The following is a 13076-nucleotide window of genomic DNA, read 5'->3' on the forward strand; positions in this document are numbered from 1 at the left end:
CCACATACATTGCACCAACTTCACTGGAACCAGGCTGTGGTTCACACTTCTAATGGCTGACCTCTGGTAAAGCAGCTTTAGCCATGAAGATACTTGTTGCAACCAGCAACAGACTGGTGAGGGATTTGGAGAACAGGTCTGACACAGGCTGAGGGACCTAGGGTTGATGGGCCTGGAGAAAAGAAGGCCCAGGGAAGACTTCTGGCTCTCTACAACTCTCTGAAAGTAGGTTGAGTGTTGGTCCCTTTACTCAAGCAACAAGTGAAGGGATAGGAGAGAATGGCCTGAAACTGTGCCAGGGGAGATTTAGTTTGGACATTAGAAGCAATTTCTTCCCTGAAAGAGTGGTCAGGGATTGGAATAGGCTGCTCAGGGAGGTGGTGGAATCACCATCCCTTGAGGTCTTTAAGGAATGTATGGACATAGCAGCTGGGGACATGGTTTAGTGGCCATGGTGGTGTCAGGCTGATGTTTGGAATCCATGATCTTGGAGGTATTTCCCAATCCAAACAATCCTATGATTCTATGCAACCTCATTGCTGTCTACAACTACCTGAGGGGAGGTTGTAGCCAGGTGGGAGTTGGTCTCTTCTCCCAGGCAGCCAGCAACAGAACAAGGGGACACAGTCTCAAGTTGTGCTGGGGCAAGTATAGGCTGGATGTTAGGAGGAAGTTGTTGTCAGAGAGAGTGATTGGCATTGGAATGGGCTGCCCAGGGAGGTGGTGGAGGCACTGTCCCTGGAGGTGTTAAACTAAAAAGCTGGCTGAGGCACTTAGTGCCATGGTCTGGTTGATTGGCTAGGGCTGGGTGCTAGGTTGGACTGGATGATCTTGGAGGTCTCTTCCAACCTGGTTGATTCTATGATTCTAAGTGTAATGCACAGCCACATGTTGGTGTAAAAGAGCCTCTTTAACGTCTCCTTGTAACCTTTACACTATCCTTCAGTATTTCAACCCTTCTCTGATCCCTCTGCATCTCCCTCTCCCCCCCCCCCCCCCACTGCAATACTTGCATGTGATGTCATTACACACCAGCTTCCACGGCAGGAGAAATCAAATCCTCACTCCAAACGCTGTCACAGAGCTTTTTGCAGGTTGGATGTAAGCAGATTTGGCACAGAGAAGCTAATCCCTTCAAGACATATTTAGCTGTGTCCCACAGGAGAGGATCAATCGATGCCTGTTTCAGAGCTCACCAATCACTTTAGAAACCATTTCACTTCACTGGGGTTATCCCTAATGTCTCCCTGAATGACATGGCAGCCCAATCAGGAATTTTGGGTACCTTCCCCCTCCTTACCCATATCACAGAACCTCAGCATGGGGGGGGAGGGGGTTGGAAGGGACCTCTGGAGATCATAGCATTGCTTCACTGGAAGAGACCTCTAAGATCATCCAATCCAAACTTCAACCTAGAATCATAGAATGGTTTAGGTTGGAAGGGACCTCAAAGATCATCCACTTCCACCCCCTGCCATAGGCAGGGACACCTCCCGCTACAACAGGTCACTCAAGGCTTCATCCAACCTGGCCTTGAACACCTCCAGGAAGGAAGCATCCACAGCCTCCCTGGGTAACCTGTTCCAGTGTCTCACCATGTCTGTAAAGAACTTCTTCCTCCTAACATCTAGTCTGAATCTCCCCTCTGCCAGTTTAAAACCATCACCCCTTGTCCTGTCATTACAAGACCTTGTAAATAGTCCCTCCTCAGCCTTCCTGCAGGCCCTCTTCAGATATTAGAAGGCCACTACAAGGTCTCCTTGAAGCCTTCACTTCTCCAGACTGAAGAGCCCCAACTCTTGTAGCCTGTCCTCACAGCAGAGCTGCTCAGCCCTCTGAGCACCTTCACAGCCCTCCTCTGGGCTCGCTCTAACAGTTCCATGTCCTTCTTGTGTTGGGGGCTCCAGAACTGCACACAGTACTCCAGGTAGGATCTCATAAGAGCAGAGTAAAGGAGGAGAATCCCCTCCCTTTCCCTGCTGGCCACACTTCTCTTGACACAGCCCAGGACATGGCTACTGTCTGGGCCGCACATGCATGCGGCCAGCTCACATTGAGCTGTTCATCAACCCAAGATCCCCAGGATCTTTTCTTCAGGGCTGCTCTCCAGCCATTCAGCACCCAGCCTGGACTTGTGCTTGGGATTGTGCTGATCCAGGTGCAGTATCTTACCCTTGGTCTTGTTGAATTTCATGAGGTTGGCTTGTCCTGAAGTTGGCCATGTCCTGAAGTTCCATATCCACGTATTTCTTTGACACCTCCAGGGATGGTAACTCCACCACCTCCCTGAGCAGCCTGTTCCAAAGTCTGACCACTCTTGCAGTGAAAAAATTGTTTCTAACCTCCAACCTACACTTACTCTGGCACAATTTCAGGCCATTGCCTCTCATTCTGATACTAGAGAGAAGACACCAAGCCCCAACTGGCTCCAACCACCTTCCAGAGAGTTATAGAGAGCAATGAGTTCTTGCCTCAGCCTCTCCTCCAGCCTAAATAACCCTCAGCTGCTCCTCAACAGACCAATTACTCTAGGTGTGGCCTCAACAATGCCAAGTACAGGGGCATGGTCATCAAGTCCAACCACCCTGCTAAAGCAGGATCACCCACAGCAGCTTGCCCAGGATCACAACATCCAAGTGGGTTTGGACTCTCCCTAGAGAGGGAGATTCCACAACTGCTCTGGTTAGCCTGCTCCAGGGATCTCACACCCTCAACGTGAAGACATTTTGCCTTAGGGGATATTCCAATCTGAGCTCAATTCTAGGAGGCAAGTGAGCTGAAATATCAGATATCTACATCACAGACTTCTACAATGGTTTGGGTTGGAAGGGACCTTAAAGGTCATCTAGTTCCAACCTCCCACCACAGGCAGGAACACCTCCTATGAAAGCAGGTTTGCAGAAAGCACGTGATGAGGTGCTATCCATCAGCCTGGGGCTTCACAACGTGCTCCTCTGGCATACACCTGCCTTTGGCCTTGTGGGGAAGAAGCTGCCTGTCTCCTGGAAGCCCTGCACCTCTCTATTGGCTTCTATTCCTGGTGGGAAGAGAGTTGTAAGCTTTAAGATTCTCAAGCCCAACTGCATTGTGAGTGCACCTGGGCTTGGGTGGGGAGATTTTTGTCCAGGAGGAAGGGTTGAGAGCTGATTTTCCTTTTCCCACATGAGCTGAAAGGAGATTGAAGATGTTTTCATGAATGTTCGCTTTAACTGAAGCAAAATATCCAACACCATGATCAAACTGCTGCCTCTTAATAGGGGTCCATTACTGCCTAGGCAATCAGTGCACATCATCAAAGCACCCCTTCTACCCCTGGAGCTGGAAACCAGGCTGAAGAGGGAAGCCTTCAGCACTGCTAGGAAATGAAACTGCAGCTTTTCACAGAATCATGGAATCAAGCAGGTTGGAAGAGACCTCCAACATCATCCAGTCCAACCTAGCACCCAGCCCTACCCAGTCAACCAGACCATGGCACTGAGTGCCTCAGCCAGGCTTTGCTTCAACACCTCCAGGGACAGTGACTCCACCACCTCCCTGGGCAGCCCATTCCAATGCCAATCACTCTCTCTGCCAACAACTTCCTCCTAACATCCAGCCTAGACCTCCCTCAGCACAACTTGAGACTCTGTCCCCTTGTTCTGTTGGTGGTTGCCTGGGAGAAGAGACCAACCCCCACCTGGCTACAACCTCCCTTCAGGTAGTTGTAGACAGCAATGAGGTCACCCCTGAGCCTCCTCTTCTCCAGGCTAAACACCCCCAGCTCCCTCAGCCTCTCCTCATAGGGTTTGTGCTCCAGGCCCCTCACCAGCTTTGTTGCCCTTCTCTGGACACCTTCCAGCACCTCAACATCTCTCTTGAATTGAGGAGCCCAGAACTGGACACAGCACTCAAGGTGTGGCCTGAGCAGTGCTGACCACAGGGGCAGAATAACCTCCCTTGTCCTACTGGCCACACTGTTCCTGATGCAGGCCAGGATGCCATTGGCTCTCTTGGCCACCTGGGCACACTGCTGGCTCAGCTTCAGCTACTATCTATGAGTACCCCCAGATCCCTTTCTTCCTGGCTGCTCTCAGCCACTGTGTCCCCAGCCTGTAGCACTGCTTGGGGTTGTTGTGGCCAAAGTGCAGAACCCTGCACTTGGCCTTGTTCAATCTCATCCCCTTGGCCTCTGCCCACACATACAGCCTCTCTAGGTCCCTCTGCAGAATTCTCCTACCCTCCAACAGATGAACACTTGCTTGAAGCATGGTGTCATCTGCAAACTTACTGATGCAGAACTCAATCCCCTCATCCAGATCATCAATAAAGATGTCTTGGGAAATTTGGCAGGGCTCTCTGTGTTGTTGAGGACCAACAGACAGGTTGAGGAGCCCAGGTACATCTGCCTGCACTCTGACAATAATCTATAGGACTCTGCTGGACAGGACCTTGGAGTCCTGGTGAACAATAAGTTATCCATGGGACAGCAATGTGCCTTCATGGCCAGGGAGGCCAATGTTCTCCTGCAGTGCATGAAGAAGAGTGTCAAGGGAGATTCTCCTCCCCCTCTACTCTACCCTTCTGTGGTCACATCTGGAGTGCTGTGTCCAGTTCTGGGCTTCCCAGTTCAAGAAGGCCTGAGAACTACTGGAGAAAGCCCAGTGGAATGTTCCAAAGATGATGAGGGCCCTGAAGCATCTCTGTGAGGAGGAAAGGCTGAGAGACCTAGGGCTGTTGAGCCTGCAGAAGAGCAGCCTGAGAGGGGATCTGATCAATGCTCAGCAAGAGCTAAAGGACCTTTGTGGGGCAGGACGATGGGGCCAGTCTCTTGCTAATGTGTCCAGGACAAGGGACAACAGGAACAAACTGGAACACAAGAGGTTCTACCTGAACAGGAGGAGCAACTTTTTTTTTGGTGTGAGGGTGCTGGAGCCCTGGAGCAAGCTGCCTAGAGAGGTTGTGGATTCTCCTTCTCTGGAGATGAGTCCCAAATACTCATCAGTATTCTGGAGCAAAAGAAGCCAGGACTGGGTGATAGGTTGGACTGGATGATCTTGGAGATCTCTTCCAACCTGGTTGATTCTACGATTCTATGATTCTATGTTCTCTGTTCTCATGGAATCACTTTAAAAGATGACTAAGGAAGATATGATCTTCAGGAGAAAGGCCTGCAGGACTTCTACTGAGAAGCCTAGAAGCCAGCTCAGCCACACCAGTGGTAAGAAAGCATTGCTCTGTGATCTCCACAACCTCACCCTTCAAGCAGCTCACAGGATTAAGGAAATCACTTCCATAAAGCATAACCTGCTGCCCATCCTGGGCTTGGCTTAGCTACACAGTCAGTCAGGAGGAATATTTTCTCCTAGCAAGAAAGGAAAGGATTCTTACAGTGACACTTCTTTGCAGAAACAAGAACTGCCAGCAATAACAAAGTCTGATTTTCTTTGACCTGGCATCTGGAGGACAGCAGCTACCAGCTGGATGTTGTAAGTCACTTATCAAATCTCCCAAGTCCAGGGTTAGATCAGTTCCTGCCTTCTGATTTCTGTTACAGGGTAGGGAAGTGAAATCTTCTGCTAGTGTCCAGATATCAATGTTCTGCCCATTCCACTCACACCACGCTGAGCAACTGTGAGTTGCCCTACACTTTCCACCCAGCTACAGACAAAAACAACTTTTCTGCCATAAAAATGCAACTCCATTTCTATTTAACTGAAAGAGCAAGGAAGCTGTCCAGAGATGCTTTCAGGAGACATCAGATCAGATTGTACTTTCCACCTCTAGCCATGTGTATCCAAAAAGCCTTCTCCAAATCACTGTTTTCCAGCCAGATGTAGCCCTGGGTAAAACATAAGCTGAGTGGCCACCACCAGAGAAGCATCAAACAATAGCCTAGGTTGGAAGGGACCTTAGTGATCACCTACTCCAAACTCCCTGCCATAGGCAGGGATGCTACTCAGCTAGACTCAGCTGCTCAGTGCCTCATCCAGACTGGCCTTAAACACCTCCAGGGAAGAGGCATGAACAGCCTTCCTAGGCAACCTATTCCATAGTTTCACCACCCTGATACCAAAGAGCTTCTTCCTAAGATGCAGTCTAAACCTACTCTCCTTCAGTTTCCCCCTTGCCTCATCCTTAGACACCCTTATGAAAAGTCCCTCTCCAGCCTTCCTGTAGGTTCCCTTCAGGCATTGGAAGGCAGCTATAAGCTCCCCCAAGAGTGTTCTCTTCTCCAGGCTGAACAACCCCAGATCCCTCAGCCTATCTTCATAGCAGAGGTGCTCCAGCCCTTGGATCATCTTTGTGGCTCTCCTCTGGAGTTACTCCAAGAGCTCTGTGTCCTTCTTATGATGGGGACACCAGAACTGGACACAGTTTTTGATGTGGGGTCTCACCAGAGCAAAGGAGCTCCAGGGCAAGGGGCAGAAGTGAAGAAAGAAAGACAAGAAACCAGCAGAGCTCATTACAACCAAAGTTTCAATATTTCTTCTGAAGGTTAGTAGGAAGATTAATGTCTGTGCACAAACTGGTGTAATTAGTGCCCAGGTCCATCAAGAACTGTACAATTCCTATGTGCACAGGTATAAATACTATGGAAATGAGCAATGACAAAAGAGTATTTCTTCTGTTCCTCAACAGGAAACTCACTGTTAATGCAGTTTGTAAAATGCAATTAAACTGCCTTCCTGGCCTCACCAGTCCCCTCCAGGAGACCAAGCTGTGCTGGCCTGACCACAGTAGTTGGAATCTGCTAAATCTTCATAATGGCTGTGGTGGGTGAGATCCAGAAAGGCAGCAGGAGATCCAGCAGTGACATTTGCCACTGGCCAAAATGTGGATTTTGAATGGACTTTTCATCCACATCTGGAAATGGTTGATTTTAGTCCTGGATGTGGTGGAGCTCCAAAGTCTCCACACAGTTTGGTGGCATAGAGGGGGATTTTCATAGCGTCATCAGATGGTTTGGATTGGAAAGGACCTCCAAGATCATCTACTCCAAAAGCCCCCCTCCATGGACAGGGACACCATTCACTAGACTGGGTCGCTCCAGGCCTCATTCAACCTGACCTTGCACACTTGCAGGGATGGGACATGTCCCACAGCTCTGGGCAATCTGGGACAGGCACTCACCAGCCTCCAGGGAGAACATTTCTTCCACATCTCTGGGCAACCTGAGACAGGCACTCACCACTCTCCAGGGAAAACATTTCTTCCTTCTCTCCAGTCTGAATCTTCCCCTTTGAGTTCAAACCATCACCCCTTGTCCTGTCAAAAGAGGCTCTGCTCAGAGCTCTGCCCCCAGCTTTCTGATTTGCCCCTCTAAGCAGTCTAAGGCCACCAGAAGGACATCCTTGAGCCTTCTCTTGCCCAGATTGAACAACCCAAGCCCTCTCACAGCAGAGATGTTCCAGTCCCCTGATTATGACCAGAACAGCCATCAGCAGGGTGTAGGTACAGGGTGCAGTGGCCTCTTGGCTGTGGGTGAGTGAAGGCTCAGGTCAGCCATGGAGACAGGTAGCTAAGAGACCCAGGAGCCACTGCTTGCAGAGGAGGTCACAGAGAGTCCTGCATCTGTCACCATGGGCTGATGTCACAATATCAGCAGTATTTAAGAGACAGCACTTGGGGTGAAGGCCCCAGCCCAGCGAGCCCCTCAAGAGAGGCATCCTCCAGAGGTTCCAGTTTAAGCATGGGTTGTGGCTTGGCACCTGCTCAGTAGCCTTCTACAGCCATGGAGGGGAAGAGGAGCCCTGGGATTTGCACTACCTTCAGTGAGCTGCTTCAGGAAGGGGAGCACTGCGATGTGAGCCTCAGGGTGGATGGGGTTGAATTCCATGCACACAAGGTCATCCTCTCCAGGTGCAGTGACTACTTCAGGTCAGTGCTTGAGACAAAAGGGGCTGGGGCAGGACTCAGCTGGAGGACTTAGTCCAGCTGTGTGATCCCCCAACACAAGGAGAGGACATGAAAGGGTCTAGAGGAGGGCCACAGAGGTGATCAGAGGGTTGGAGCACCTCTGCTACGAAGAGAGTGGGAGTTATTCAGACTGGAGAAGAGAAGGCTCCAGGGAGACCTCAGAGCAGCATTTTGGTGTCTGAAGGGGACCTACAGGAGGGCTGGGGAGGGACTGTTCAGAAGGACTTGTGGAGACAGGACGAGGGGCAAAGGTCTCAAACTGGTGGAGGGGAAATTTAGGTTGGCTGGGAGGAGGAAGTTCTGCACAATGAAGGTGGTAGGATAATGGAGCAGGTTGCCCAGGGTGAAGGCTGAGGGCCCATCCCTGGAGACTTTCAAGGTCAACCTTGATGGGGCCCTGAGCAACCTGCTCTACTTGAGTTGCCCCTGCTGAGTGCAAGGGGGTTGGACAAGGCAGCCTTTGAGGGCCCCTTCCAGCCTGTGATGGTTTGGGTGTTACCTGCCCCACCCACTCTCATGAAATCACCCAGACTAGACTCAGCTGGCTGGAAATGAAGGAATGGAGCTTCATGTTCACAGCTTAGCACAACAGCCCCAGGAGGGGCTCCAACCACCCTGCCACCTCCTTTCCACCCCTCTGCCTTATCCCAGACTTTGCCTTCTGTGCAAGGTGAGCTTGGAGGATGAGCCAGGGGGGCTAGAAAGCAGAGAGATTAGCTCCTCAGGAAGAGGGGAGGGAGAAAAGTGCAGCAGAGAGCCACTGTAACTGTGTTGCCTGTGTCTATGTTCTTGTTTTTCTGCATCTCAGCAAGCCTACGAGTGAAGTAGACATCTCCACTGCTTCCTTTTAACAGCCTATGATCTAACTTCTCTCAGTAGAATATTCCAGCTGGCCTCCAACTAGCTCACAGCCCAATACACCCTGTGAACCTGTTAATCAGTGTGCCCTGGTCTGGCTCACCCTGCTGGAGTGGCTCTCCAGCGCTCCCACCACTAACACTTCCATCAGCAGCTCTCCATAGTGCAGGTACCTCCCTGCACACCAGAATCAACCCACAACCTGCTGCCGTGCTGGAAAGCACCTCACAAACTCAGTAAGCTCTGAGGAGCCCTTGGCCACCAGGGATTTGCTGCCTCTCTCCAAAGCAGGTACCTCTCACCTGTGCAAAGCCTCAGCTGCTTGCTTCAGCCAAGAGCACGTAAGACTTCTGGAACCCTTCGGTGTGGTGCTGAGGGTCACGGCTTAGGAGTGGTCTTGGGAGAGTTAGAAGTGTTCACGGTCAGGCTGGGCAGGGCCCTGAGAAACCTGATCTGGTAGAAGATGTCCCTTGCCATGGCAGGGGGGTTGGAACCAGATGATCCCTCAAGTCCCTTCCAACACCAATTGTTGGATCATTCTAAGGGAATGCTCCTCTGTGCCTCCAGATTTTGTGGAGGCTTTGTACCCTTCACAGGCTTTGCAGCCCCAGCAGATCCAAGCCCACAGTCAGGATAGACTTGGTGGGACTTGATCATGTCAAAGATCTTTTCCAGCCAACATATTCTATGGTGTGGTGCTGATAAAGCAGCTCTGGAGGTGGTGAGTGGCAACCACCCAGATGTGGGGCAGGGCTGGCAGTGTGGTCAGCCTGGCTGACCCACCTTTGGCTGGGAGGGCTGGGAGGGTACCCCTGATATGTGGCCAAACTGGTGGCCAGAGAGGAAGACCCAGGGGATGGCAGGGTCTGGGATGGACACCAACATTCACCCAATGCTGCCTTGGTTTCTCCAGGACCTTGTTCAGCAGCAGGTGGAAGGAGACAGATAAGAGAGTCCATGAGCTCCATGGCTTCTCAGCAGAGACCATGAGGCACGTCATTGAGTACGTCTACACGGGGACAGTGCCGCTCACGTGGCACAGCGCTCAGGACTTGCTCAGCATGGCAGACTACCTCAGTGTCACTGGGCTCACCAAGCTGTGTGCTGACTTCCTCAAGTCCCAGCTGAGCCTGGAAAACTGCCTCGATGTCTGGAGATTCACAGACACCTACTACTGCCCCAGCCTGCGAGACGCAGCCTGCACCTTCGTCCTCCACCACTTCAAGCAGGTGACAGAGGTCTCCACCAAGTTTGTAGACCTCTCTGTCAGTGACCTCAAAGACATCATAGAGAAGGATGAACTCAACGTGGCACACGAAGGAATTGTGTTTGAGGCAGTTGTGAGATGGGTGGCTCATGACCCAGAGAACAGGAGGCAGCACCTGGCTGCCTTGCTGAGCAAGGTGAGTGATGTCACAGCGTGGACCTGGGTGGCTCTGCACTCTTTGGCACAGGGCAGAGCTTTGCAGTGCTTTTTCTCCCTGTTCAGAGTTTAGCTGTCCCTCATATCCAGGGCATGGTAGGGATTTGGCTGGAGCAGCTCTCCTACAAAGACATGCTGAGAGAGTTGGGGTTTGGTCTGGAGAAGGGAAGACTCCAAGGAGACCTTCTGGTGACCTTTCAGTACCACAGTGGGGCCTTCAAGAAAGCTGGGGAGGGACTTTTTACAAGGGCTAGTAAGTGATAGGAGGAAGGGCAGTGGATGGAACCTAGGGAAGGGTAGATTAGATTGGACATCAGGAAGAAGTTCTTACTGTGAGGGTGCTGGAGCAAGAAAGCAGGTTGCACAGGAGTTGGTGGAGGCCTCATCACTAGAGACATTTGAGGTCCGTCTTGATGGGGCTGCAAGGAACCTGCTCTTGCTACAAACATCCCTGCTGACTGCAAGGGGGTTGGACCAGGTGACCTCTAGAGGTTCTTTGCCACCCAGTGCTTTCTAGGATTCTGTGACCTTATCTCTCCATACACTATATAGAGATGGTTGGAGCCATCCAGCACTGGAGCCATCCAGCACTGGCGTCATCATGCTGCAAGTAGACAAAGGTGAAACCCATACACATGAACACTCTAACCTCCTGCTTGGCCTTTCCAGGTGCGCCTGGCACTGATGCCAGCAGAATACTTCCTGGCCAACGTTCAAACTCACTGTTACGTGAGGGAGAGTGAGGAGTGCAAAGCTCTCATCATAGATGCCATGACAGAAATGTACCAGCTGAGCATGAGCAGCGCAGACTCTGAGCTGCTCAGCCCACTCAGTCGGCCTCGCCTGCCCTATTCCGTCCTGTTTGCCATCGGCGGCTGGAGCGGGGAGAGCCCAACCAACGCCATTGAGGTCTACGACCCCCGTGTAGACCAGTGGGTGGACATCACCCGTGAAGGGGAGGGTCCCCTTGCCTATCACAACGCTGCCTATTTGGAAGGTTTCATCTACGTCATCGGGGGCTTTGACAGCGTGGATTGCTCGAGCAGCGTCAAGAGGCTTGACTTGCTGAAGAAGACGTGGCAGGAGGTGGCACCCATGCACTACAAGCGCTGCTACGTCAGCGTTGCTGTCCTCAACAATGTCATCTACGCCATGGGCGGGTTTGATGGGCACGTTCGCCTCAACACAGCGGAACGCTACCACCCAGAGAGCAACCAGTGGACTATGATCGCCCCCATGCATGAGCAGAGAAGCGATGCCAGCGCAGCCTCGCTGCACGACAAGGTAAAGAGACCATCAGGCGGTTGGGAGAGGTTAAGGATGAAGTATGGTGAGCTGGAGGAGACAAGACACCAGTGCAGAGAGGGGTGAGGCATGGAACGGGCTGCCCAGGGAGATAGTGGAATTGTTGTCCCTGGAAGTGTTCAAGTCATGTGTGGACATGGCATTTGGGGGCATGGCTTAATGGCCATGGTGGTGGTGGTTGATTGTTGGACTTGATGATCTTAGAGATCTTTTCCAGCCAAAGCAATTCTATGATTCTACAACAAGAACATGCCTGTCTCCTCCTATGGCATGCCTTGAGGTGAGCTCCCTCTGGGCTACTTACCCAATGACCACAGCTACCAGTTTGAGGTCATCATCGACATGGACAAGAGGTGCCGCAGGGTCAGAAAAGCTGTGGGACTTCTGTCTGATGAGGAAAGGCTGAGAGATTTGGGTCTGGAAAAGAGCAGCCTGAGGTGGACCTCATGAATGTTTAGAAATACCTGAGGGTTGGGGACAAGAAGATGCCAGGCTCGTTTCAGTGGTGTCCTGCGGTAGGACAAGATGCTGCTCCCCATCAATGGCCTCCTTGCTGCTAGTCAGCAATTTTCCTGGCCACAAGTGGAGTACCATGTGGGACTATCTACTTCTTGCAGTTCTGGAAACAACAGGTCCAATCCCTGCAGCCCTCAATATCTCCCTGCACTTCTACTCCTTTGCAGCCAGGGCGACAGGATCATTCCCACCAAAACCGAACCTGCCTCCCCCAGAACCCAGCCACACCATTACCAATCTCTCCAGCGCCTCCTCCCACCAAGGGTACAACTTTTCTCTCCAATGCATTCTCCACCGTCAGTCTAACACTGAGGGTTTTCTCCTGCAAGCAGGTGTACATCTGCGGCGGCTTCAACGGAACCGAGTGCCTGATCACCGCTGAGGTGTACGATGCTGCCACCAATCAGTGGACCACAATAGCCCCAATGAGCAGAAGGAGGAGTGGCGTGGGCGTGGTCGCCTACGACGACAAAGTGTACGCGGTAAGGGAGAAGTGGCACCTTGGCCACACTGCCACCCAGCTCCTGGGGCACTTCCTTTTGAGGTTCTGCTCTTCCTAGGCTGTCAGACTGACCAGTGCATGAACTCACAGAATGGTCTGAGTTGGAAGGAATCTTCCAGGTCATCTGCTTCGCTCGTCTCACCTCTGTCCCTTTTGTGTCCCCAGGTTGGAGGCTTTAATGGCTTCAGGCGGCTCCACAGCGCGGAAGCTTACAGCCCCGAGGGCGACTCCTGGCAGCTGGTGGCCAACATGCTCTGTCCTCGCAGCAACTTTGGCATCGAGGTGGTGGAGGATCGTTTGTTTGTGGTTGGAGGCTTCAATGGTTTCACAACCACTTTCAACGCTGAGTATTACGACAAAGCCACCAACGAGTGGTACAGCATCCACGACATGGGCACGCACCGCAGCGCCTTGAGCTGCACCGTCGTGAAAGGGCTTCCCAATGTCCGCGACTACGTGGCCAGATGAGGTTGCTCCGGGGTCAACTCTTCTTCAAGCAGCACCTCCAGCTGAGCCCTACTGAACTAGCAATGTCTTCTCAATGTCTTCACTCATGTGAAAGTAAGAATAATAAAT

General features: G+C 51.9%; 1 protein-coding gene across 1 annotated transcript; it reads left to right on the forward strand.

Annotated features, from left to right (window-relative positions):
• Positions 1-7711: 7711 nt before the first annotated feature.
• On the forward strand, positions 7712-13076 carry LOC135176559 (kelch-like protein 10). The gene is made up of 5 exons (XM_064145679.1): positions 7712-7857; positions 9668-10157; positions 10847-11461; positions 12331-12480; positions 12666-13076. The coding sequence occupies exons 1-5, from the start codon at positions 7712-7714 to the stop codon at positions 12966-12968; spliced, it is 1704 nt and encodes a 567-aa protein (XP_064001749.1). The 3' UTR covers positions 12969-13076.

Source organism: Pogoniulus pusillus, chromosome 6, assembly GCF_015220805.1.
Source record: "Pogoniulus pusillus isolate bPogPus1 chromosome 6, bPogPus1.pri, whole genome shotgun sequence".
In the NCBI taxonomy this organism is placed as follows: domain Eukaryota; kingdom Metazoa; phylum Chordata; class Aves; order Piciformes; family Lybiidae; genus Pogoniulus; species Pogoniulus pusillus.